The sequence below is a fragment of the Protopterus annectens genome, chromosome 16.part0 (assembly GCF_019279795.1).
Source record: "Protopterus annectens isolate FY-2018-M chromosome 16.part0, PAN1.0, whole genome shotgun sequence".
Classification (NCBI taxonomy): domain Eukaryota; kingdom Metazoa; phylum Chordata; order Ceratodontiformes; family Protopteridae; genus Protopterus; species Protopterus annectens.
In genome coordinates, this window is record NC_056750.1 from 436,274,904 (window position 1) to 436,299,245 (window position 24,342).

The window sequence follows — 24,342 nt, forward strand, 5'->3', positions numbered from 1 at the left end:
GGCTATTGTAGGCAAACCCTGATGGGCTTAGACAGGGGGCTTGTTTTAAAACCCCTTTGTGGCCCAAGGCAGGTTAATTTTTAACCTGGGGTTTGGGCCTTGCAATCTACTGGTGTTGTGATTCGTCCTTTGGGGGTGGAGGGGTAAAGTTGGTACTGAATATGTCGGCCAGTATATTGGCAATATTTGTTGGCTCAGTATAGTAGGTACCATTGGGCAGTAGCTCAGAGCAAATCTGGGTATTGCCATGGAGATTCTTTAACTATAGAAGGCCTTGTGGTTGTCTTTACTATCTGCTGCAATTCTGTTTTCATAGCTAGCTTTAGAGGATTTGATGAGGGATCTCAACTTTTTGTTGAGGCTGATAAGGGAGTTTTTCCCAGTCTTGGGACTTCACCTTATTCTGCATCAGTTTCCTCCTCCTGTCCTTTATCCTGTTACAGCTGACTTGGACGAAGCACGTGTGTGATGCTAGTGAGCTATTGTAATTATTGACCAAAAGAGCATTTGTGCACTAGGACTTACAAGTTGTGTATGTGCACGGTGTGCTGAATGTCTGTGCGGTCTTGTATAATGGTAGTGTTATGAGAAGGGAGTTTTTAATTTAAGATGCAGGTTAGGATTAGCAGGTATTGCATTCAGTGCTGTTAAAGTTGCATCCACCACATGTACTGACAACATCAACTGCCAACTTGAACAGAGGTATTTGACTTCCAAATAATGTAGATGAGTGAATCTTATGTCCACTTTTGCTTAACACTGACATCTTGAAACTACATTATATTGAACATTTTTATCTTACCATTGTGGGTTCTGCCTTCTAGGGTGACAGAGTGATTTTAGGTGGCGGCCATTACTTCAGATTCAACCATCCTGTTGAAGTTCAGAATGGGTGCCGTAGCTCTGTAGTAGGAGTCGAATGGACCAAAGACTTTGAATTTGCTAAGAATGAACTCATTGAAGCCCAGAAACAGAAGTAAGTAGCTAGAATTAAATGGATTGTCTTAGCTGCTGTCCAGTTTCTTTTTCTAAGTATGTGCATGGGCACTTATCCAAAGTAAATGGAGGTTTGTCTGGTATTCTGGCTTGTTTTACTGGATTTTCTATACCAGAGTACTTTTACATACAAGGTTTGTAATAGTAATGCAGAGCTTCCCTTCTATAAGTGACTTTTCCAACTCCTTTGACTTCTTAACAGAATTCAGTCATGAAAAAGCATTTGCTAGAGCTGAAAGCTTTCTGGCTTTAGTTGTGTTGCATAAATTAATTCTCATTGCAGAATTACCCGTAGTAATTGAGAGGTATACTTATTCATGCAGACTTCTGTAAGTTGTCGAATAAATAGACTGCCACTTCTACCATACAGGCTTTCATAGTTTGCATTTGGGGGATGTGGACGGTTATGATTATGCTTGGCCATGTTTTCATGATGACTAGATGTCCCCAGGCATGAGCTGATGAAATAAACTTTACTTGCCTGCATGCATTTTGTATACAACTGGCTTTCAGCTTTTGGCCATGAATGTTCATTGTAGTCCCCTATTGAATTCTGTACATCCATCTCCCTCAATAAGATTGCTAAACATAATACTTGGAATTATTTTACTCACTTTTCTACCCCACTGAATAAATTTTGCAGGAAGTTTGTGTTGCTCTTTGCTACTCAAAATTCTGTTATGGTTTCCCAACATGCTGATGTATCATTTATGTTGTAGTATTTGTAGTTAACTTCTTGAATAATTAAAGATTGAAGCCAACATGGAGATAAGCTTCTGTTGATCACTTTAACAGAAGCAAAAATAAATTCTGTGTCTGTGGATTGTTTTAAAGATAATGTGCAAAGGTGTTTTTTTACCATTTCTTTTTGCAGTAGTTATGCTTTTGTCATGTAAAGTGGGCTTTCCAGTTGTAAAATGCAGTTAAGTTTCTTAACAGGAGCTATAATATGTTTAATAAACTTGTTTTTGTAACAACTGTTTTTAGCAACTGTCCAAGTAGTTTTTGATCAAGTCACATGGTGGTGCATTCTTATGAGGCAATACAAAAGACAGTTTTCAGTGGATAGGTGTATTTTCAGTTGTCTGGGATAGTTTGTCGCATAAAGTGACATAGCCTACATCGTAGTCAGGCAATCGGACAATAAATGCATTTATACCCACTTAAGTAAGAGAAGTGGAACAGGATCAGATCACATTTGATATTTAGTGTAATAACAACTATAATGTAAATAGATGTCTACTATAGGATAACTTTTAGTAAGAAAGCTAGGGATATGTGAACCATCTCAACAAAAGGCTACAGTAATATGCGTTGTACATTGGATAAGTACTGGAATGAAAACTGTTCATTGAAATAAATGGGATTTTTGGCAAGGGAGAAGCTCCACCTGTCTGTAGTATTATGTACCGAGAACAGCACCTGGTGAAAAAAAGAGATTGCCTGTCTGCAGTATCAAAATCCGCATAAGGTGAGAGAATGTAGTGCAGCTTTTGGGAATGGACACTTTCATGATTTTGTATTGTGTGCTGTTCAAACTCCTGTGGGGATAGTTTTCAGTGTCCTGTTTATTTCCCTTGTGGGCTAGTGCCCCCATGACCATCCCCAATCTTGAATGAGGAGATGCAGTTATGATGTCCATGCTGCCCTACAAGTAGATCTCCTGTACTAGACAGCCTCATTGCCATGCAGCTCCACTTGCATGGCAGACATAACTCCTTGCTGGCAATTCCAGTTCTGACATGCACATGGATCTTCTGCATATGGGAATATCTGCCAGATTATGCAGTCTTTGTAATTGCTCTGGTAAATTAGGACACTGCTCAGAATAGGTAGAGTTTCATTAACCTAGAATATATTATAGGTTTATGGGTTCATAGAAGATTCCTAGACTAATGGCTTAATTGCCATTTCAAGCCTAGACAGTATAATCCGATTTTACACATGATCCCTACAGGTAAGAGGATGGCATGGATTTGTTGCTTTGTCTTGAGTATCTTATAGATTGCCCTATCCATAAGGGACATAGACTCTCCCAAGTTGTGAATTTGTGATTTCCCTATCCATTGATCCAGGTTCCATGTGAAGAGAGCTAGGGAAGGTCTATACTTGATGTGAATAGGAAAACTGTTCCAAAGAAGGAGCAGTCTCTGAGACACGCTTCTGTCTTTCCAGCATGTTTTGTTTCAGAAGCTGACTAAGTTTAGATCCCTAGATTGGATGACTCTCTTGCTGTTTGACTTGCAGATATGTATCAGCTCCACCAAGGCTGGATTTGGGAGTGCTTTATAGGTCAGGCATAGGTCACCCCTTAATAGTCGGTAGAATGCAAAGTAAAGGGCTAGAGCTTTTAGTCTATCTGCATAGGACATGTTTACAACTTGTAATTTCATGTAAGGAACCTCTGAGGTTGCTCCAGCTGCTGTAAGTGCCTAGTCAGATATATGCCAAATGAAGAACTGTACTCTCTTATTGGCCTAATGGGTGCGGAGTACAGCAAGACTATAATTTCCTTGAATCTGGATACCATAGCTATGTGGTACAACTTAAGTAAAGGATTTCTTTACCACTGTGAACACATGGTAGTCAAAGTTCAGGCTATATTATCTGTTTACCTAGACCTCTCACCTTTGAGTCTACTCTTAGGCTTGTACTATTGATGATGTAATTTTGCTGGGGTATTTGATTACCCAAAGTGTACGATGATGCTTTTTTTTGCATTTAGTTTTAGGCCATGTTTCTGGCACTAATAATTTGTCTGATCTATATCCACCTGAAGGATATCTACATCACTGGGGCATTTGATGATTGTCCCCAGTTTGCAGTTAATGGCAAACTGTCACCCAGTAGCTTCCACATTAGCCTTGACTTCGGAAAAGTATATTCCAAACAGGAGTGGTCCTAGCACTGAGACCTGTGGCACATCAGTAGTAAATGCCATAATGCTGGCTATGGATTTAACCACTTTAACCACATGTGTCCTGTCGTAAGTCAATTAGACCAGATCAAGGTAGGTGGTATGTACTGTTTTACCCTCATCCGTGCCCTTAGTGGCATTCTCAAATAAATCCACCAGTTTCAGTATAGGCATGACCTGTACTTGACAAAGTTAAATTGGGTTGGGTCCATTGTTTGGAGTTTCCCTATGTCATTACTTTTCAGGTCCATGAATAGTCTTTCCATAGCTTTACTAGTCAAACTTGTGTGTAATTTCCCAGGTCAGTAGATGGTCCCCCTTTATGCAGATCAATCACTGTTGCTGTCCCCCTTTATGCAGATGGATCACTGTTGCTGTCCTCAAGTCCATTGGGAGAGAGCCAGTCCAGAGGCTGTGGTTAAACAGAAATTCTAATAGGCCTGATCAGTCCTGACTTAAGATGTTTGAGGCAACCTGGTATATTGTCAGGCCTCATTGCAGCCATGTTTGTAGCTTTACAGAGATCAGTGGAAACCTGTTCTCTGGTGATGATTGGCGGTGGAGTGGTTGAGAGTATTTCTTGAGGGAGAAGCTGGTTTTGGTATAGCTGGACTCCCTCTAGTTCAATAGCTTGCACTATCGAAAAATACACACTTCTCCTTTGCCATCATTAGATGATGCTGTCATATGGAGAATCTAAAAGCTGGACAGCTGTTCAGCATGCAGTAAATACAAACCCAAATTTATTATACCTAGACATAGATCCACTGGTATGACAAAAGTAAAACCTACATATTTTAGAATCGGAAAGCCCTCGTTACATGATGAGGGCATACTTGACAACAAAATGTGGTTAAGTAAACTTTTCTTACAATCCTTAAAGGAAAAATGCCAGTGTGTTATAATACAGTCATATCTATTATATTTACTACCAGACGTGCTGATTTCATATTACTTAAATACTGCTTAGGAAGCCTAGAATGCGGGGGTGTTAATACCTAATCACACTTAAGAGAAAATAAAGTTGACCAAAGTTCTTCAAAAATGAAAGGGGAAACTGTAATCAAATGCAACAAAATGTCATTATAGCTGGCAGAAGTATGGGTTTCATGTGGAAAGTTGCTCCAAAGTCAGACTTTAATATTTGTCAGTGGAGATTAATACTTTATATTTTTAGTCACTGTTGTATGCATGCATAAGGAAACATTTGTTGAAGGGCAAAAAAGTTCAATCATTTAAATGTTTTTTTGCAGACTACTGTTTTTAATGTGATGCCTTGTTTTTCTAGGACTCCCCCCCCCCCCCCCCCCCGGTGTGCTGATCATTAAGCTCCCTCCTATCAGACTTGCTCACTATGGATGAAGATATTCATCGGATTCCCTAGGGTAAAAGCCATCAAGAGGAGGTGACATCAGTAAGGAGTTTATCTTGTTTGAGTGGCCTAACTCCTCCCTTGGATGATGTGGACACCTACTTCACTGTAGGGGACCACCTTTAATCCCCTCACTATGTCTAAGGGCTACCGTCACCTGCTTGGGTAGCCATGCCCATGCCATCCCTGCACTGTCCCACCACCTTTGCAACTCTGTCCCCACCCTCCAGCACAGATCATGTCAAGGACTTGGTTACCTGGACTGTTCAGGACCTCCATCCTTCCAGCCTGCCCATTAAATGCAAAAGTCAGTTGTTAGTCTGCTTTATCCCTCAGCACCACAGGTGAGGCAATGGTGTGCCACGTTTGCTAGTGAAGGACTTGACTCTAAACTATCCCTAAACACAGCACTGTTTTTTTTATTCTTTTTTGTAGTTTCTCTCTAGTCGTAGTCTATACTTTATATTTTCTGTCACTTAAAGTTCCTGGGATCAGTGATGGCTGCCCTTTGCTTAGTACCATTACTACTGCTGTGTGCCATACCTCTGGGGCAAAGCCAATGGTTAGACCCTGATTAAATAGTTTAAGGAATGGCATTGCCTGGGTTTGTTTACTGAATATTATACAATGACTGGCCATTAGCATTCAAAAATGAGCATGCTGATTGGCCAGGCCAGCCAGCGTGCCCATTGTAAATACCACAATATGTCAACGGAAAAAGGTCTGGTCACCCGGATGTCTTTCCGTTGGTATATTTTTTAAATTTTATTTTTATTTCTTAAAAATAAGAACAATTTTAGCCCTGACTCTGGACATGCCAGAGAGGCAGCTTGGACAAAATACTAGGGAAATTGCGTACGTTATTTAAAATTAAACACACTTACCTTATATCCCTTGTATTTTTTCCATGCTGTCTCACTTTTACCCCTAAACTGCCCTAAAGTTTTTTTTTTCTTATAATTAAAAAGAAAAAAACTGAGCAACGGAGAATTTTCTCTATTGCTTCCGTTTCAAAACATTGATGTACTGGGTATGCGTGGGAACACAAGTCCCATAAGCATGCGCAGTACATCATCACAAGGAAGAAGTATACCACCAGCCGCGCAATAACAGTAATGCACCGTTATGCAAAGGCATTTAAGAAAAGTAAGTATTTTTTTCTTAAATAATGTTGTATAATATCAATAACGGACTCCGTGGTTGTGGTATATTGAAATTTACCCACGGTTGGCTTTATTTAATCACTCTGGCTTCGCCCTCATGATTAAACCACGCCAACCATGGGTAAATTTTCAATATATGTCTGTGTGGTATATTACATTATATATACATAGTCTGTTATTGTTATATTAACTTATTCCCTTCAATGGAGCTGTGGAACTTTGCACTGCAGCTTCCAATGGGCGGAGCCTAAGCTCATTGATAGAATCAGATTATGCCCTCACAGTTCAAACAAATGTTCATATCTCTGTAACCATAAGGGTTACGAAAGAAGTGAAAATGGTAAACACTTCAGCACAAACTATTTTTATAGTGGTACTATTCTTTAGGTTCTAGATCTTTACTGTGACTTATAAAATTTAGTTTAAACACAGTAACTTAAGTTTGTAATAGTTTCTAAACCACTTACAATTCCTCAGCAGTTACTCAAGTTACACCCATACTCTCAGCAGTATTTTGTGTTTCCAGATGAGAGCTTTCATTTGATGCTAAGCAGTTATGTTTGTGCTACTTGGTTGCTGGGATATTTAAAAAACATGAAATTTATGACACTGTAAGAAGAAAAATGAATATCTATTTACTTTCACTGGAAAGTGGTTAAATATCACCACTGTTTGCCATTATATAAGCCTTAAGATTAGATCTTTTAATACTTCATATGTAGCATGGTTTTGAATGAATGCAAATATGAAAAGCAATATTTGATGCTTACGGGCATCTGTAGGATGTAACTGCAGAAACACCTGGATGTGTCATTTGGCTGTCATGAGATAAAACAACCAGTTATATTATCAGTTTCCCAAGCAGGAAGTAGTTTTAGTCATAGAGAGCACCTTCAGTGCATGTTTAATGGTGGGAGATCTGAGAGATTCAGGGGATAAGTGGGCTTTGGATAGTCAGCTTTGGGGTAAAATTCACACTGATTTTGTTTGCTAGTATGCTGGTAATGTGTACTTGGTCAGAGTAGGTGATGCCACTAAATGCAGCTATATGTATAGAGTAATTACTTAGTCTTAGGTGTAAGAGTATCCTCTTACCAAGGGGTGTTCATAAGCTTCAGAGTTTCTGCATAATCGAGTTTTTGCTATTCTGCTAAGGGATACAACTAATTTGCTTTCAAAAGAACTGTATACATTTCATTTGAGCGGGGGTGGTCTTTGCTCATCTGCACCATATGTGTATACCCTTGCTTAGGTTATTGGTGCCATTTTTAATATCTCATGGCTCAGATTGGTTTTCAGCCATAGCTAGAGGTAGAACCTGTCTCCTTATTCCTGGAATGACAACTGTCAGCTGCTGGTGTGTCTCAGACTGCACCTTCAATGCCTAGGCCACTAGAAAGGGCTCTAGTCACTACCAGCACATGCAGAAATCCTGCTCTGTGTATATTGTATTGTTATATCTGATTCATAGTTGCAGATACAAATGTCTTCAAAGACCAGATGTAATTACCTTTTATCCATTCTTTGATGACTGTCCTCCATTGTCGTCTTTGAACTGCTAAAGTCGTGAGCATTAAAAAAACTAGGAAGCTGAACCAAATTGTTACAGCACAGAAAACCTACTTAATATTCATCAGGATCTAGAGAGCACTGCATTGCTACTGCTAAAGTGGCAGGTTCTTGATTGCCAACATCTTTGTCTGTTTTGAGGTACAGAAGCTGGTCTTGCCTCAAGTGCAAAGTCTTAAAGAGCACAAAAAGGGGACAGCTGTCATTAAAGTTTATATTAACATTAAGAGCATTACCTTCTTCGGGAATGTTCCTTTGCCTCTGTGCATCATTTTGTATAAAGGCTTGTACTGATAAATTTTGCTTCACTTTGATTAAGGTCTTCAGAACCATCTTTCTAAATAAAGTGCTTCAAAAAAACAAAAAATAAAATCTAGTTTGCTTTTGTCCCCCACTTGAGTCAGTGGCCATATAGCCTTACAGTGTTGCATTGCATGGAGTGTTGCAATACACACTTTTTTCTGTGGAACTGTTTGGCTAGAATAATCTGTCCCTTAACTCCAGCAGTTGTTGCTTTCCTGATGACAAGTTTAGCTTGTGTTTTTATAACTTCTGTTTCATTTGTCCCTCTGATGTGGCTCAACAATGAAAAATTTTGTCAGAGTAGTAGATGTTGAGCCTTTGAGTCAATCATGTGTCATGAGCAAAACTCCTGTGTCCAAGATGTTCTGTTTATTCTGCCAGTCCTGATTACTGTGGAGGAGATCTTCAATCCATATTTTCACAGTAGTAGTGCAGTAATTTCTTCTGCTGTATGATTGATAGTGATTCCTTTTTGGACATAGACTTGATGGTCCATTGCCTGATTTTTTTTGCACCTTTGATATGAAAACATGGAAAAAATGTTACATAATACAAGAATAACTCTATCAATGCCACCACAATAGGCTACTTGGAAGCTTTTCTTTGCTTGAAGGATGTTTATTACGGAAACATGGTTAAAGATCCAAAATGCACACGACAAATTCCAATGTTTACATCCTTTTCTTGCTGTAGGTTTAATGATGTAAATGTGCTGTTGTCACAATCTTAGAAAATGTCTGAAAGGCAGAAGCTAAAGAAATACCCCAGGGCTTAAACCACTCAAACGGTAATTAATATCTTTGGCTTTGAATCTAGTACTGTAGTATTCAACTGTATATTGTCTGTCTTCTGAGTGTCTGCATTTTCTGGGGTTTATACTACAAACATATGAACAAATGTCTAAATAAATACAAATTAAATCATGGAAGATTTAATTCCATAGGCAGCTATTCATCGACAGCAAAACGGTGAACGTTGCTGATATAAATGTTTAAACAGTGTTAAATCAAATAGCATAGTTGGCAGACCTCAAGTAAAGGCTATGTACTCTTACATCAGCAGTAAGTGAGGAAATAATCAGGACAGAATTGCTTATATATTTTAATGTTTGAAACAGAAAGGCATAACACTGACAATGTCCTATAAATATATATATTGTCAAATTCATAAGGTATATTTGTATAGTATGAAAGTACATTGTGCTATACTTTCAATTCAGTTGTAGATGTGGTTCATTTTAACTTATTCAGATATGGAAGGAAGCTTTATAGATTTAGACATGTACTGTAAAGATTAGGAATTGTGTTCATAAGGTGTTAATTTCTGTTTTTGACAGGGTTATTTTCATGTTTGTGATGGTCAACTATGGCTATTCGATTTATTTGTTGATGTACACATTTGCTTGAACATTTGCTGTCTATTAATAGCTGTTCATGGAAATAAATCTTTAATTTAATATAGACCCCATTTCCTGAGTAAAGTTCAACATGTAAAAATCCAGGAAAAAACACTCATGGGGATTTTATCTATGCAGACATGAACTTAGAGAATACTAGACAACAAATAAATGTTTTAAATGTTAATTGATTTTGTGACTTAAAACACTTCAGAACAAATATATCCATGCTTAGTTTGATTTTGAATTATCTTTGGTATCATTACAAACATAAGTCACTTTTTACTCCCCACCTTTTTATTTTTATTAAGTTAGATCATGATCTGCTACCATCATAAGAACAAATTAAAAGCATCATAAACTGATCATCCTTAGACTTTACCCGTGGAAACTATGATGCACTAAATGACATACCAGGAATGGCATCCTAGTATGTTTTCTTAAGTAACTTAAATTTACTTGGGATACTTCATTGAGTTTTATGGTTTTAACGCCGGTATTCATGAACACACAGCAAGTAAATTCAATAAAAATGGATTCCCAGAATTTAATAACTTGCTGTATAATTATAAAGTATACCCATGTTTGTCCCTTAAGCTTTTTACTGGGGATATTTAGTTTTGGACTGATCGTGTATACAAAAAGTGAGATGGGTAACAAAACATGTGGATAATTGCAAACCAGGTAACATTCAATAATAATTCTGATATTTTCAAAGATCTGCAAAAAATATAAACACAGTACAGTAGTAATGTGGTGGTGCAATGAGTCATCTCTCATTACAGGAAGGAGTTTAGTTTGTTTCCGGACTGAGGTCATGTATGTGTAGTACCTGCATGTCCTCCTTCTTGTGCAGGTTTTCTCTGGGTTTCTTCACATGTGCTGGATATCTGCATTAAGCAGATTCCAAACTCTAAATTTGAGATGGGTATGCAGTGATGTGAAGGAAAGGCTTGGCAATCTGCAACCTTGCCGTACTTAGTAAGCACTGTGGATGGCAGGGGTGTAATTGGGGGTGCTTTAGGTATCTGTTCCTACTCAGCACTACTGGACTGCGGAAACCGTAATGACCTCACTTTGTGTCAGCCTGTGTAATTCTTTGCAAAAAGTACATTATAAAATTTGTAAAATTATAAAAAGCCATTATTTATGCTAGCAGACAAGAATTTGGGGTTTGACCATTGTATATTTGCCAATGTGTGAGAAATATGTGATGTAGCCCACCTATTTCTAAACAGTATATTCAGTCACACTAGTGGGATAGTCGTATCACTTTATAACACACTGATCAGAATCATTATTGATTACTTTCCTATAATTGTCGGTCTTCAAATAAGCCATCTTACAGAGCTTAGATACATTGATTTTGAAATGCAATACTTATGAAAAAACATGAGCTATTCCGAAGGGCTTCATGAATGGCCTTGTTCTCTTTTCTATTGGTTACTATATGTAGTGACATCTGTCTAGTTTATAAAACAAAATCTAATAAGGTATTGTTTGAAATTCTGTCCTTTGAATGCACCGATGGAGGAGCTAACACTAAAAGATTAGTAATATAAAAATGACAGATAAATTACACAATGCTCTCCATGATTATAGAATAACCTTACATAAATAATTCTGTCATTTAACTTCAAAAATCTGTGATGCATATGTGGGAAGTTGAAAATATTAACATGAGTTTATAGAAGTCAAGCTTCTTGACGAAACAGTGTAATAAATGCAGCTAAACATATTGCTAAAAACGTGAAATCAAAGTGCTTATTTTTGTATGCATTTTTTTAGAGGCATTAGTTTATTTTACTCTTCTATATGACTTGTTCCTTCTCTTTGGATAGCCATTTGGATCTTTTTTCTTGGCTTTATCGTCATGAACTTATGGTGATGCTAATCAGTGAAAATTATAATAAAGGAAATGGTTCAATTTTAAATGTTTTGGAAATAGGAAATCATTGGATGCAGAGTGATATTGATACAAACAGCAAACTGATTAATGGATGTACATTTTAAACTTGCAGCTTTAAAGCAAAAATTCCATTCCGAATGACTGATGAACTGGCTTAGTAAAAATTTTGTAAAGTATGTACTTTGACGTGTCTGAACATAATTGTCTGAAAATTGTGGGTAAATTATTCTAGAAAGTGAAGAAAGCACCAGTTGAGGACTTAAAGATAAAATTCACCTTTAATAAATACAAGTATTAAGCGCTTTTGTCCCTACATCCTGAAACTTCATCAGAATACAAATAACCTCTGTGAAACAGTTTAAATATCCGTCTTCAAATTGTGATACGCCCATAATTAGCCAGTCTTATCTCTTCAAAATGTCATCACACTCTAATTTAAAAACATGAACATATAAAATATCCAAGAAAAAACATTATAAAAAGCAATATTAAACAATTACAATAAGCTCTTTAATCATGTATATTACCACCTATATACAGTATTAAATTAAAAACATAGTTTTCTCCCCTGTAATTATATTCATATTTTATAAGCCCTTTCATACAAAAATGGGGAGATGGAGATAGCATCATTTAATACAGGGGGCAACATAGCGGCCAATCTAAATTGCCATTCAGCCTTCCCCTTCCTTAAAATATTCTTCCAGTCACCCCCCCAGGTAAATCTTGATGCCCTCCAAAATACCAAATACAAATTTTGTGAAGCCATTACACACTAAGGAATGCTTATATAAAGCACTATTCTGTATATTTTTAATTTCGTTTAAATGCTCTTCAATTCTTTTCTTTGGGGCATGCTTGGTTTTCCCACATAGAAGCATCCGCATGCCACACAATGAGCTAAATATATAACCTTACCTGTAGTACAGTTACCCCTCTTAAAGATAGTCTTATTCCCGAGTTTGTTCTCCAAGGTAATATCCATTTGTTTATTAATATAACAACACTGGTTACAAGCCCCACATAGTCTGGTTCCATAATAAGAATTTTCCTTCAGATTAATCTTGGTCTGTAAAAGTTTTTTAAAATTAACCCCAGTTTTTTTGATAAATAGTGGTCCCCACATCCATGTCATAAATATCAGGATTTACCATAAAAATGTTCCAGTTTTTAATAAACACTTTTTAAATTTCCTTTGACAACTGATTGTGTTGTAATACACAAGATCTCTCATATTTCATCATGGTCTGCATTTTCATGTGATTGTCCTTATCTACTCCAATACCCAATAAGGGCTTATATTCTCCCCATTTTTGGTAATCCTCATCCAGAATTGGATCTACCAATCTTTTTTGGGTATCCCTTCCCATAAAACATTTCTCCCTCTTTATCTAGTTCACCCTTAACATCTTCCAAATGAAAGGTTATTCGGGCAACCCATATGGCTTGCCCCTTTATAATAGTCTCTCTATGGGCCATTGGGAGACGCTTATTAAAATGTAAGCAGGAATTACAAAAGGTATCCTTACGGTAGATCTTAGATTTGAAACCATCAATTGAGTGGGAAACAAACTTATCCAAATATTTAATACCAGATTTATCATAATTACAGGTAAATTCCAGATGAAAACTTTATCCCCTCGAGCCACACACTCTAGGGATCTAAACCTCATCACAACAATAAATAGGATGTGCTGGAGGGATAGATTCCTGTCCCAGAGACTTCCCATGCTTTGGAACAATATTCCAATCTACATTAGGCAGAGCTCCTCGCTAACACTCTTCAAAAGAAACCTTGACTAGTGGATGGGAAAGTTTACCCCGCGGATCTCTTCAGTGGCTCTGCTGGACAGAGGAACAGGGAACTAATCTAAGGGGGTGGCGAAAGCCAACACATTCTGGCTGTGCTTCTAAATGCCTTTGGGCAGATAGCCTAGTACCTACCTATAAACCTATTGGGTGGTTTCACTCAGATATTGTACAAAATCTTGAATATCCTCCCCATTACCCTTCCACAAAATACGTGCTAGCCAGAAATCTGGTATAGAGCTGCACATTATTCTAGTAGAGGCAGTTGAAGAGCTGTCTATTCTCCCAACCAAGTAAAACAGTATTGGCATATATGGGGGGACATGCTGCCCCCATAGCAACTCCTTTGACTTGTTGGAAGAATTCTCCCTCAAAGAACATAAAATTGTTCTGTAAAACCATGGCCATTATTTCACATGAGTGCAATATGGTCATTTGGTAAATCGGAACATAAAAATAAGGTCTTTTCAAACATTTCCAATCCCTCTTTTTTCGGGATTATGGAAAATAAACCTTTGATATCTCTTGCAAGAAATGTAAGGTCTCTATTCCAAATTTCCTTCTTCAATTCCCTTAGGAAATGCCAAGAATCCTTTACCAAATGAGGTGTGTTCTCCACCAGCAGAAATAATTGGATCCTTTCTGTATAAAGAAAATCATAATATTGATCTGATTTCTTGATACAGGTATATAGGTCCTATCATCAAATAACATTCTCTGTATTATATTTAGTTGACATAACAGGCCATATGCTTAAATTTTTGCCTAAATTGGTTACTATTTGGATGTATTTTGTAAATGTCATCCATAACCACCTTTTCAAAGACCTCAAAATGCCTTCTTTGGTATTAAATTACCCCCTCTAAATTTTTCCACTTGGTGTCCTTCCTGCCCAGAAAAAATACCAAGGTTCAATTTTCTCATAGTTTTCATTCCATATTATCTGCCACATCACCTTTCCTTTCAGGGACAAACTTTACACCTTTAAAAGGCTAAAACCATTAATCCCTGTAATTGCTCCTCCCCCTGTAATTCCACTTGTGGCTGCATGAAAATCCTGTTCACCCTCCTCACTGTGAATAGTATTACAATTGACCACATGCTCTTCACCATCATTTAATCGCCCATCCCTGACTATCTCACTATAACTAAATGGATGATAACACCTGCCCTGAGGTGGGGTTTTTTGCAATTTTCTCCTCATAAAAAACGTCAAACGGAAATTTGTATATACGCAAGCCTTGCGGCCCAATCTTCAAGGAAATGCATTCATTAAAATAAGCTATATCAATTTATAATGTTTTATACTTTAGTCTTTTTTCAAAAAAGTACATCATATCTTTGAGTCAAATGTCCCACTGTTGGCCGAAGCAGCCGCTTCCCCCTGATACGAGTATTATTGTCCCGAGTCCTCGAGAAACAAAAGTCTTTAGATAACAGGCCATTCAGTCCAAAATCCAAACAGTCATTGACAATGGCAGGGGCCTCTCTAATAGATGCCGATACAGCAATTGTAATTGTGTAGTATATTTTTTTATAGTGCTTTTTCTTGGATATTTTATATGTACTTCATGCTTTTTAAATTAGAGAGTGATGACAACATTTTGAAGGGATAAGATTGGCCAATTATGGGTGTATCACAATTTGAGGAGGGATATTTAAACTGTTTCACAGAGTTTTTTTGTATTCTGATGGTCCCAGGATGAAAGCGCTTAATACTTATATTTATTAAAGGTGGATTTTATCTTTAAGTCCTCGATTGGTGCTTTCTTTATTTTCTGTTCTTTATTTTGCACCACTTTTTTATTGTTTTTGGTTATTCTAGAAAGTGGACAGACTTGGAAACATCTGTGCTATGAAGGTAGGGTGGGTAGCAGACTACCGTATCCCTAAAAAAAAAATGTGTTTTATTGGTGATTATTTTAATCCATTTGTTTGAGTACTGATGTCACAGTTTTTGTTAGAATTTAAATCTCTTAACAACTGTTTGTTCCTGATGAAAACAGCATGGATGGAACCATCTTATAGTGTAAGTAATGGTGTATAAATCATACAAACTAACGGAATTAAAAATCTTTTGCCAAGTGCATTAAAACAGGATGTGTAAGTAAATATTAACTCAATTTGTATGTATGCAGAAAAATCATTTTGCACATTCTTTCTTAAAAAAAAAAATCTGAATAAACTTGGTTCATTCTGGGTAATACTTAATGTCTCCATTTTTGAACATAGAATAGATGCAGAAATTGAAGAAGCCCGTTTGCAGGGACAGAAGGAAATGTTAAATGAATTGCAGATGGCTAAGGAGTTGGCTCAGCAGGAACTTTCTGCTCAAAAGTTGATGTACGAAAACCATATTAAGGAACTGGAAAGTCAGCTGGTGCGTTGCTTCACTTGTTAGATATAACATACAAGCTACATTTTGTTTTGTGCATTCATGAGATATGTCATTTGTTAATGAAATGACAGCTATGTTGCTTTTTTAGTTATTAAACAAGTGATCTGTGGTCTGAAATACTATTTTCACACTTCACTTTGATGTCTCCCACCATTGTTAAATGACCATCCTTCCTTCTCTATACTGACAATAATATCTTTAGAGGTAAAACTGAGGCCTCCTTTGCCTGAGTAGTTGATCATAGAATTTAAGACTTTGCATTTTAGGAGGGGTGATAGTTTTCATATCTAAAATAGTTTTCCAAAAATCTGTATATAAAGCCTTAAAGATCGATCACAACCCTAAATATGCCTCTTGTCAGGATCAAGCTATAAAGCTGAAATGCCCATTTTTGCCACCTTAAATTCTTCCAAGTTTTTAATTGTAAGCCAAGTTTTTTGATATATTAGCCCACACATTTTTCCAAACTATGTACTGTTAATTTTTTATATATTATGAATTAAATTAACTGTTTGAATGAGACACCACTGATCTATGTTCATTACTATAGAAACTGACCTTGTGAATATTTCAGCATGTTTTCCTTTTGTGTTGATTGTGCTGTTTCATTAGCTTGTTTGTACAGTGTTAATCAAACCCATCTCCACATACTGAAGCAATATCATAAATGCATCAATGCTTGAACTTCAGGTTTGAGTGGACAAGATCTAATCAAATCACAAAACAGTTGGACCTTTATATTCTGCAGTTCTTCCGTATTAATTTTTGCTCAACAGGTAAATAAGAGTGAAGTGTACAAGTTACCATCAGACTGCCACAGATTTATGTACTTAAAATGATTTTCACGTTTTGTTTTTTGTTTGACTGTTTCTGTATTTTCTCCCTGTCCTATGATGACAAGGGGTTCCATGACCAGTCAGACTTTCTCATTAAAGAAATACAAATAATATAAAAGTTAAAACATAAACAAATATGCTTTGCATGAAGAAAAAATAGGCTGTAGTAAAGCACAGCAAGATGAAATGAATACTGTAAATAAAAATAAGAACTCTGCATACAAAGCAAGCAGCACATTACATTGCGTGTAATGTAAAATGCCAATTGGTGTTTACTGGGTTTCTTCACAATAGGTTCTTTAAAACAAAAGTTAGGTTTAGAGTGCTTGGATATGCAAACCATGAAGAATTACATCCATGTGTGTAGCTCATTTAAGAGGTCTGGTCCTTTAACAGTAAAGGGCGTGAATGTGTGAAGATTCATGCTACCCACTGTGAAGTGCCTGCAACCTGGGTTGCCGAGTCCCAGACAAACTGGTCTTGCAAGTTAGGCCAGATCCAAGTAAATAAAGGCCAGGTGACTAATTTTAAAAATCCTTGCTTAATTGGTGGGCAGTGCAGCTTAAAAGGAACCAGTGTAACGTGTTGGTATTTTCTTTTCTCTTCAAGCAGCGTAGCAGTGAATGTTTGCAATATATGCAGTCAGTCAGTTTTAGTGTGGCAGTCCTAAGTACAATGCATTACAGCAGTCCATGTGGTAGAAAACTAGAGCATGTACCAGTACAGGGATGGCAGTAGAGGAAGATGAGGCATTTAATAAGGGCAATTTTCCAAGGATGGAAGAGGAAAATTTGCCCACTACTGAAACTTGGTCTTTGAGTCATCTTGTCATCAAATACAGAACACAAATTGTGTACCTTTAAAATGAATTGAAGTTTAAATCTTCTATAGATGCAATTTGGACACAAAACCTATTTTACATTGTTTTGTGTTGCCTGTTTTTATTGATTTATGTTGTAATTATATGGCTCTTGGTTATTAGCATTTTAATAAACTCTAATTTAGAGTAGTATGTATTGCCATAGCAACAGTCGTTTGTTTTAAGTTGCATTTACTTAATTAATCCAGTCATGTATGTTCCAAATGTTCAGTATTGCTTACATTAGGGACAGAATCTTAAAAGAAGGGGACTTGTAGCTCTGTTACCAGCATAGCAATAGCATTGAAATGTTCTTCTGTGAGCAAACATCTAAAGGGAGATGCACAAAGAGTAACAGTTGGCCCAGAATGATGCCCTCCACAACACCACAAATGGAAGCAGAGGCCCTAACTCCTGAAACTACTGCATGTTAGCCTGGAGAGGTAGGAGGCAAAAGAATTCAGGACCACACAGGTGGGTCTTGTTGGATTTCACAGTATCCCCTCAAAATGCGGAGGAGAGATCCAGCATAACAATCATGGCATAATGAACACTGGTCTTGTGTCTTAATGAGAAATTAAGGCTTCTAGTTAGGAACCTGTAACTACTGTCTAACATAGAAGCCAAATGGAGTGAGATATAATGACATACTTCTGATGGTTAGTATCCGTTTGTACATGTATAACATGTTTTAAAACTTATTAACAAAGGGAAAGTTAGAAATGGACTTCTAGTTATCAGGATCAAGGGCAGACTTTCATGAGGTAGGACTGACAAAGTTCCCATTTAATGTGGGTGGAAATTTCCCTTTTTTAAGTTGCAGTGACAGTCTGGTACAGGATAGGGCCCAGCCTATCCAGGGATGGCTAAAAGCCTTGTAGGACAAGGAAAGAGCCTGTAAGGTAGTTGTGGAGATGGAAGAGACGAGAGAGAAAATCATTACACAGTTGGATGATCAGCTCAGACTAGGTAGAAAAAAAAACTCCTGTAGGACTAATTGCACAACTTCTGTATAACACTACAGCTGAGTCGAGCCAGACTGGTAGCAAACTAAGTAGAATTGCATTCTTCAGAATGGATTGCATTCCAAGTGGCTTGACTGGCTCGGAATACAGCTCCTCAGCCAATTAGCATAGATTATCAGCTGCCTCAGAGCACTGCCACAACAGGCACAGACTTCTATGAGATCTCTGCCTGCTACATCATAAAATGTTCATCTAGGTTAAGCTTGTCTTATAGAAGATCGGCAAGATGAAACTTCTGAGCTACACCTTCCCCATTCCTCTTCAGCTCACATGGCTCAAAATTAAACCAGTGCTCACTTGGTACAAAGAGGGCTAGGTGTACATATTTTGGGGATAAGATATCCAGGGGCACTGTGCTACCCTTGTAGTAAAAGCCAAACCTTCTGCATCGAACCAGTCAAACATTAGGGAATAATATCCAGTGAAATTAACTAGTTTTTTTGGTCCCTGAAATGGGTTCCATCAGCAAGTCTTCAATTGTGGCCAGTAGCTCAAAGATGAAGTCTAAGGCAGAGCCAGAAATGTAGCTGGCAGAGGTAAGTGTGAGCAAACCCATATCCTTTCACAATATATAAGAAGTCTTCAAAAATATTTCCTGAAATATGTCATTGAGAGTAAGCCATCTGCCACCTTTAAGTCAGGATGGAAATTAGTTTGTAAACCTTTGAGGGAGAACACATTTGCCTGGTGGATGGTAGGTGAGTGTGCATCTGCAATTTATTGCTTGTACCCCTGACAAACTCATCGTAGTTTGTAAACCCAGCTTTTTCTTTCCTTAGTTAAAATGTTGAATAATAGAATATTGATACTTCACTTTGACCAGAATCGGCCTAGGGTGTGTTTACATAGAGTAGAGAGTACATCAAATCTAGTGAAAAGAACTAGTGTGTCTGTATATATGTATGTATATATATATGTATGTATATATATATATATATATATATATATATATATATATATATATATATATATATGTATGTGTATATATATATATATATATATATATATATATATATCTATATATATACGCACACGCACACAGTCTCTTCTGTAAAAGCAAAGTACATCTTACAGTTCAGATGCAATACTGATCTTGTTGGTGCACAGACGTGGCATTTGTGTTGAGCACTTGAACTCCAGGAGAGTAGGCTGCTCTTGATTGTCCCAGATTACCTGAAGGATCCAAAGCTACATACAGAGAACCAAGGTTCATCTAACTGTACAGTGCTTTACCCTATACAGAAGCTGATGTGTATACTTTTCAACAGCAAATGCAAGCACGGTATCTCCCATCACTAGCAAAAAATGCATCCAGTCCTATGTTTAGGATCCCTAGTTACCTACATATTTTTACAATATTTCAAGCATTAAAGGGATGAAGGGTAGCTTTTCAGTAAAAGGATTAACTCTATACTAGAGAAGTGCATATACTGGAATGGCTTAAATAAATGTTGGCAGAAAAAAAAAAAAAAAAAATAGTCTAAGAAGAAGAAAAAACAAACAAACCACTAAATGTAATACAATATGGGTTAAATTGGGAAATAGAAATACGGTAGGAATTTCTGAAGCAATAAACTGCAGAAGCTTTACTCTATAACCAATATTGAGTAGCTACAAACCCAAATGAAGAACCAGCCAGCACACTTGGCTGCTGAAATTGGCAGCGTTGAGTCCACAAACTGGTACTGTTTTTGTGAAAGAATAATTTTGTTGTGCTGCTCGTGTAGCTGAACAATAATTAAAGCATCCAAGTGCCAATGATCAATAAAGTCCAGCAGATGAAGCCCAGTAGTGAGTTAAATACACCTGGTGCATGCTGGAGTACTTAAAAGTAAATGATCGACCAGGTATAAATTAGTGTGCGCTGTGACTTGTCTAACATGCTCATCCTGCAATCAAAACCTCTGGCTCAGTTTTCATAGTTTTTCATGCTAATACCTAATCATTCCAGCCAGCATAGACATTTTACATTTCATATAAATCCAGGTATCCCTGTTCTGCTTTTCAGTTTTCTTTGGCTACTCTTCCAGTTTCATACTTTAGGAAACCTCAAAAACATCATACTTGATGCTTTCTGTATTTGTTCCTTTGTTTGTACTTTATACATTGGGAATGGCTGACCCAGTCAGTCATCTTTGACTCGCTTTTCTATATGCTTTCTTTATACACTGTCAAATGTAAATCTTAAATATCCCAGTGTGGTTTTCAAAAAATTCTATAAGTTTATGAGACAAGAAAAATCCTCTCAATATTTTAATCGTTTACACATTTTTGCTTTTTGCAATCGGTTTAGCTCCCCATTCACGTTAATCAAGTTTTCTTCGTAATTCTGTTTGCTCACACAGAATTTATTTTTATCTTGCATTGCTTCAACGTCACCATTTCCCCCTTTTGCATCAAAATTGCAATGTTGTCTTCCTCTTGCCTATAAATGAAACTCCTTTCCTCCTTTCATATTCTGTATCGGTCACTCTTCACTGTAACGCAGAGCACCATTTCCTATATCTCGCATTTTCCTCCTTTTCACCATTTCTGTTAACTTGTCTTGGTCATCCGTTGTAATAATTTATGTACAACATGCAACTAAAAGGACCCGCCCGATATTTACTCTCTTGGTTTTACAGAACAGCTAGTTTTAACCATTCATTTAAATATATTGCCTTTACTGTTCTGTTAATGTTTACCTTTTATGCAGGGATATCCCCACAGAAAGCTGTACATGTTAAAAGGTTTTGATTTACTAACTGCAAATCTGCGATTATTTTCACTTCCCAGCAATAAATTCTCCATTTTTTTAATGTGCCCATTATGTCTCGCTCGTGGCTCTTTACATCAGGGTGCAAGTGAATAGATGTGACTAACAAAAGTAGAGAGCAGCTACATCAAGACATGGTCAGTCTTCAGCATTGTTACAGTATTAATAAATGATCATACACCACTATAATGCCTGCTTTTGTGGGAGATAAATCTGGCAAGTTGCAGGGAAAAAAACAAAACAGTTTAGGTGCAAATTCATCAAGCCATATGCTCGTCTTCCTGACTGTTAGCCAGCTAATGATACTGTAGATGTTGAAGACCAAAGTTCTTACATCTATAAACAAAAGTTTCAACTCTGATTATAATCTGTACAGCTTATCTTGATTTTTGCCTTAAATAAAACTATGGCATATAATGTGACAATGTTTGCCTTGACCATGGCAAAAGCAATGGTCCATAGTGATGCTGGCAAAAGTGGGGGTTTAGTGATTCAATGGATTTTCAACACCTAGTGTTTGTAGTGAAACTGGAGCTTGTCAGCTGTTACACTTGCTATAGTTTTGGGTTTATAATAGGGTCTATATTATAAGCACGAAAAGACTAAACCGCGAACGCTCACATGAGCGAAAATGCCAGGAATCGAAAGTGTGATTGTGGGGTCATGTTACAGTGAGGAATGGGATATTTGCCCTTTCCTCATTGTAGTGTGACCTTGGAGTTAGAATATATAGTTAGCAGGAGGTGTGGGGGGCACAGCCCCCTACAATAGCAAGTTTGATTACTGGCATTTTTGCTCATGTGAGCGTTCGCGGTTTAGTAGTTTTGTGCTTATAATATAGACCCTTTATAATATGTAGTACCATTCAGCCAGAGCTCTGCCTAAGACTGGGTGTTTCTAATACTCCTAATACAGTTAAACATGCGTTATGGCTATCCTTGGGTTAGGTGGCTTTTTTCTATTTATGTCCTGCCTTTGTCTCAATAACAGTGTGCTTAATCTCCTTGCTAGCCTGCCTTGAGTACCTTTATGTTGATAAATGAGGAAGCTTTTATATGAAGCCCTGAGGAGAGAGATTCAGGCTTTCCCTGGTGAAACAGGCTGACCTGTTTAGTTCTTGTAATGCTGACGCATTGGATCCCCTTTGAATGATGGTGGTTTGATAGCCAGTTGGTGAACTCTCATTTGTTTTATCATTGTGGCATTCTTGGACTGTTCATGTTCAAAACTACTGTCTCTACTGTCTTGCGGAACTGCATGGAGAGTTTAATGTTTCTCTGCATCACTGGTAGAACATTGAAGACTGTGGATAATAACAGTGAGGAATTTAAAGTTTCTGGTTATGTCATGAATCCTGAGCAGAGAGCGAGCCTTCTCTTACCTTGGCCTTGTAAGGTGAGCGTCACTGTGTAATCCCCCATTAGTCTATTGACATATGTGTCTTCAGTCTGGGTATCTTAAGTATGTGGTTGGAGCCAGGGTGACGTCACTTTAGATGTGGGTTAAGGCACAAGCGACGGTGCATTTGTAAGTGTGGTGCTGTAGCAGTGGCATCTTTGTGACTTGTGGGTGTGGTGCTGTGTGGCAGTGGCATCTTTGAGGCTTGAGTTGTAATCTACAGCCTCCGCTTAAGTGGTTGTGGTGATGTCAGTAATGTTGGGTGTAAGCTGGTTACTGACTTGAGGTATAGGATAGGCACAGGGTAGCATATTCAGCAGCTCTGGACAATAGAAAATTGAGCTGTGTAATCATAAGAAACCTAAAGTTACAAGGGTCTCTGCAAAAAAAAAGTGATAAAGGAAGTGTAGGGAGTCTGTCTCTCATCCTTCGCAAGCAAAGCAAGAAACAGTAGTCCTAAACTGGTTCCACAGTGTTGTCTCAGGATCTTCAGTTGTAGGTAGTCCCATCTCAGATGTTGCATGTTTTAGAATTAAATTGGAAAAAAGGAGTTAATGCTGTAGGTATTAGTATGCTTTTATTGTGTGGGAAGACATGAAAGGGATGGTAACTGAAGCATTACCAGTCTGGGAGAAGTGCCTTTCCAATATGATCTTGTAGTGCTGACCTGTACAAGCAGATGAGGTATGATGGGGTGAGCTTTTAAATCCCTTCACATAAAAGGCAGCGAGTCGAGACCCATTGGATTTAACTCCTTAATGCCTTCAGAACTATGCTGTAATCTTAATCATGCTTGGAATTCTAGAGCAAGTTGCCTTGTCTGTTGCCAGCTTGACAGTACCTGAACAGCAGACCTCCCGCACAGTGCTTTTGTTATGTTGCAATTTAATCATGGGACTGAATTTGCAATGTTTTACTGTGATTATACACCTGAAGTGTGAGCAACTATGGCTGAAAAAAAAGTGCAACAAAAAAAATGCTTTTCTTCATTTGAAAAGGTTATGAAACATTTACTTTTTCTTTTAGCTCCAGACAGTTGTTGTCCAGCCTGCTGGCAGTTAGGAATCTGGCCACTAATAAACTGCTGTCGGATGTTGAGTTAAAATGTAAGACAAGGTAGGCAGGGGCACCTTTAACTGGCAGTCATCACAGACGTTATGTAGGTTTCCTTACAAATACATCAAACATTTGCTCAAGCTGGACACACAGCGATGATGACAGAGGCCAAGATTAAAGAGCATGCATTTAATGTCAATGGATTGCTTGCAGAATACATACGGACTCCCAAAGATATGAGGCATAAAATGCTGCAACTGATAAGGGCTCGGCACCTTTAAAAGGTACAGCAATTGTATAGTTTGCAGACTAAGCAAATTGGTAGAGATTAAGGGCATAACTGGAATGGAGTTACTGAATTAAAGAAAATGAAAAAAAAAATTATGCAGAACATAAGAACATTAAGGAAAAAGTGTCATAGTTCCATAAGTATAGGAATGATGATAGAGAGGCTGCACTGTACAGCAGGCAGATGTACATTTCATTTTTTATTTGACTGGAAATGGTAGATTGCAGCATTATCTCTTACTGAATTTTTGAATCCATAGCTGAAATGCATTAGATGATCATAATGACTGAGA

General features: G+C 37.5%; 1 protein-coding gene across 1 annotated transcript in view; it reads left to right on the forward strand.

The window, feature by feature from the left end:
- The window catches only part of LOC122790606 (kinesin-like protein KIF14), a 1,004,205-nt gene that overhangs the window by 512,905 nt on the left and 466,958 nt on the right, over window positions 1–24,342 (forward strand). The window contains exons 15-16 of the mRNA XM_044058133.1: window positions 825–976; window positions 15,667–15,814. Of these exons, the coding sequence (XP_043914068.1) occupies window positions 825–976; window positions 15,667–15,814 (300 nt within the window). The remainder of the gene's footprint in view (window positions 1–824; window positions 977–15,666; window positions 15,815–24,342) is intronic.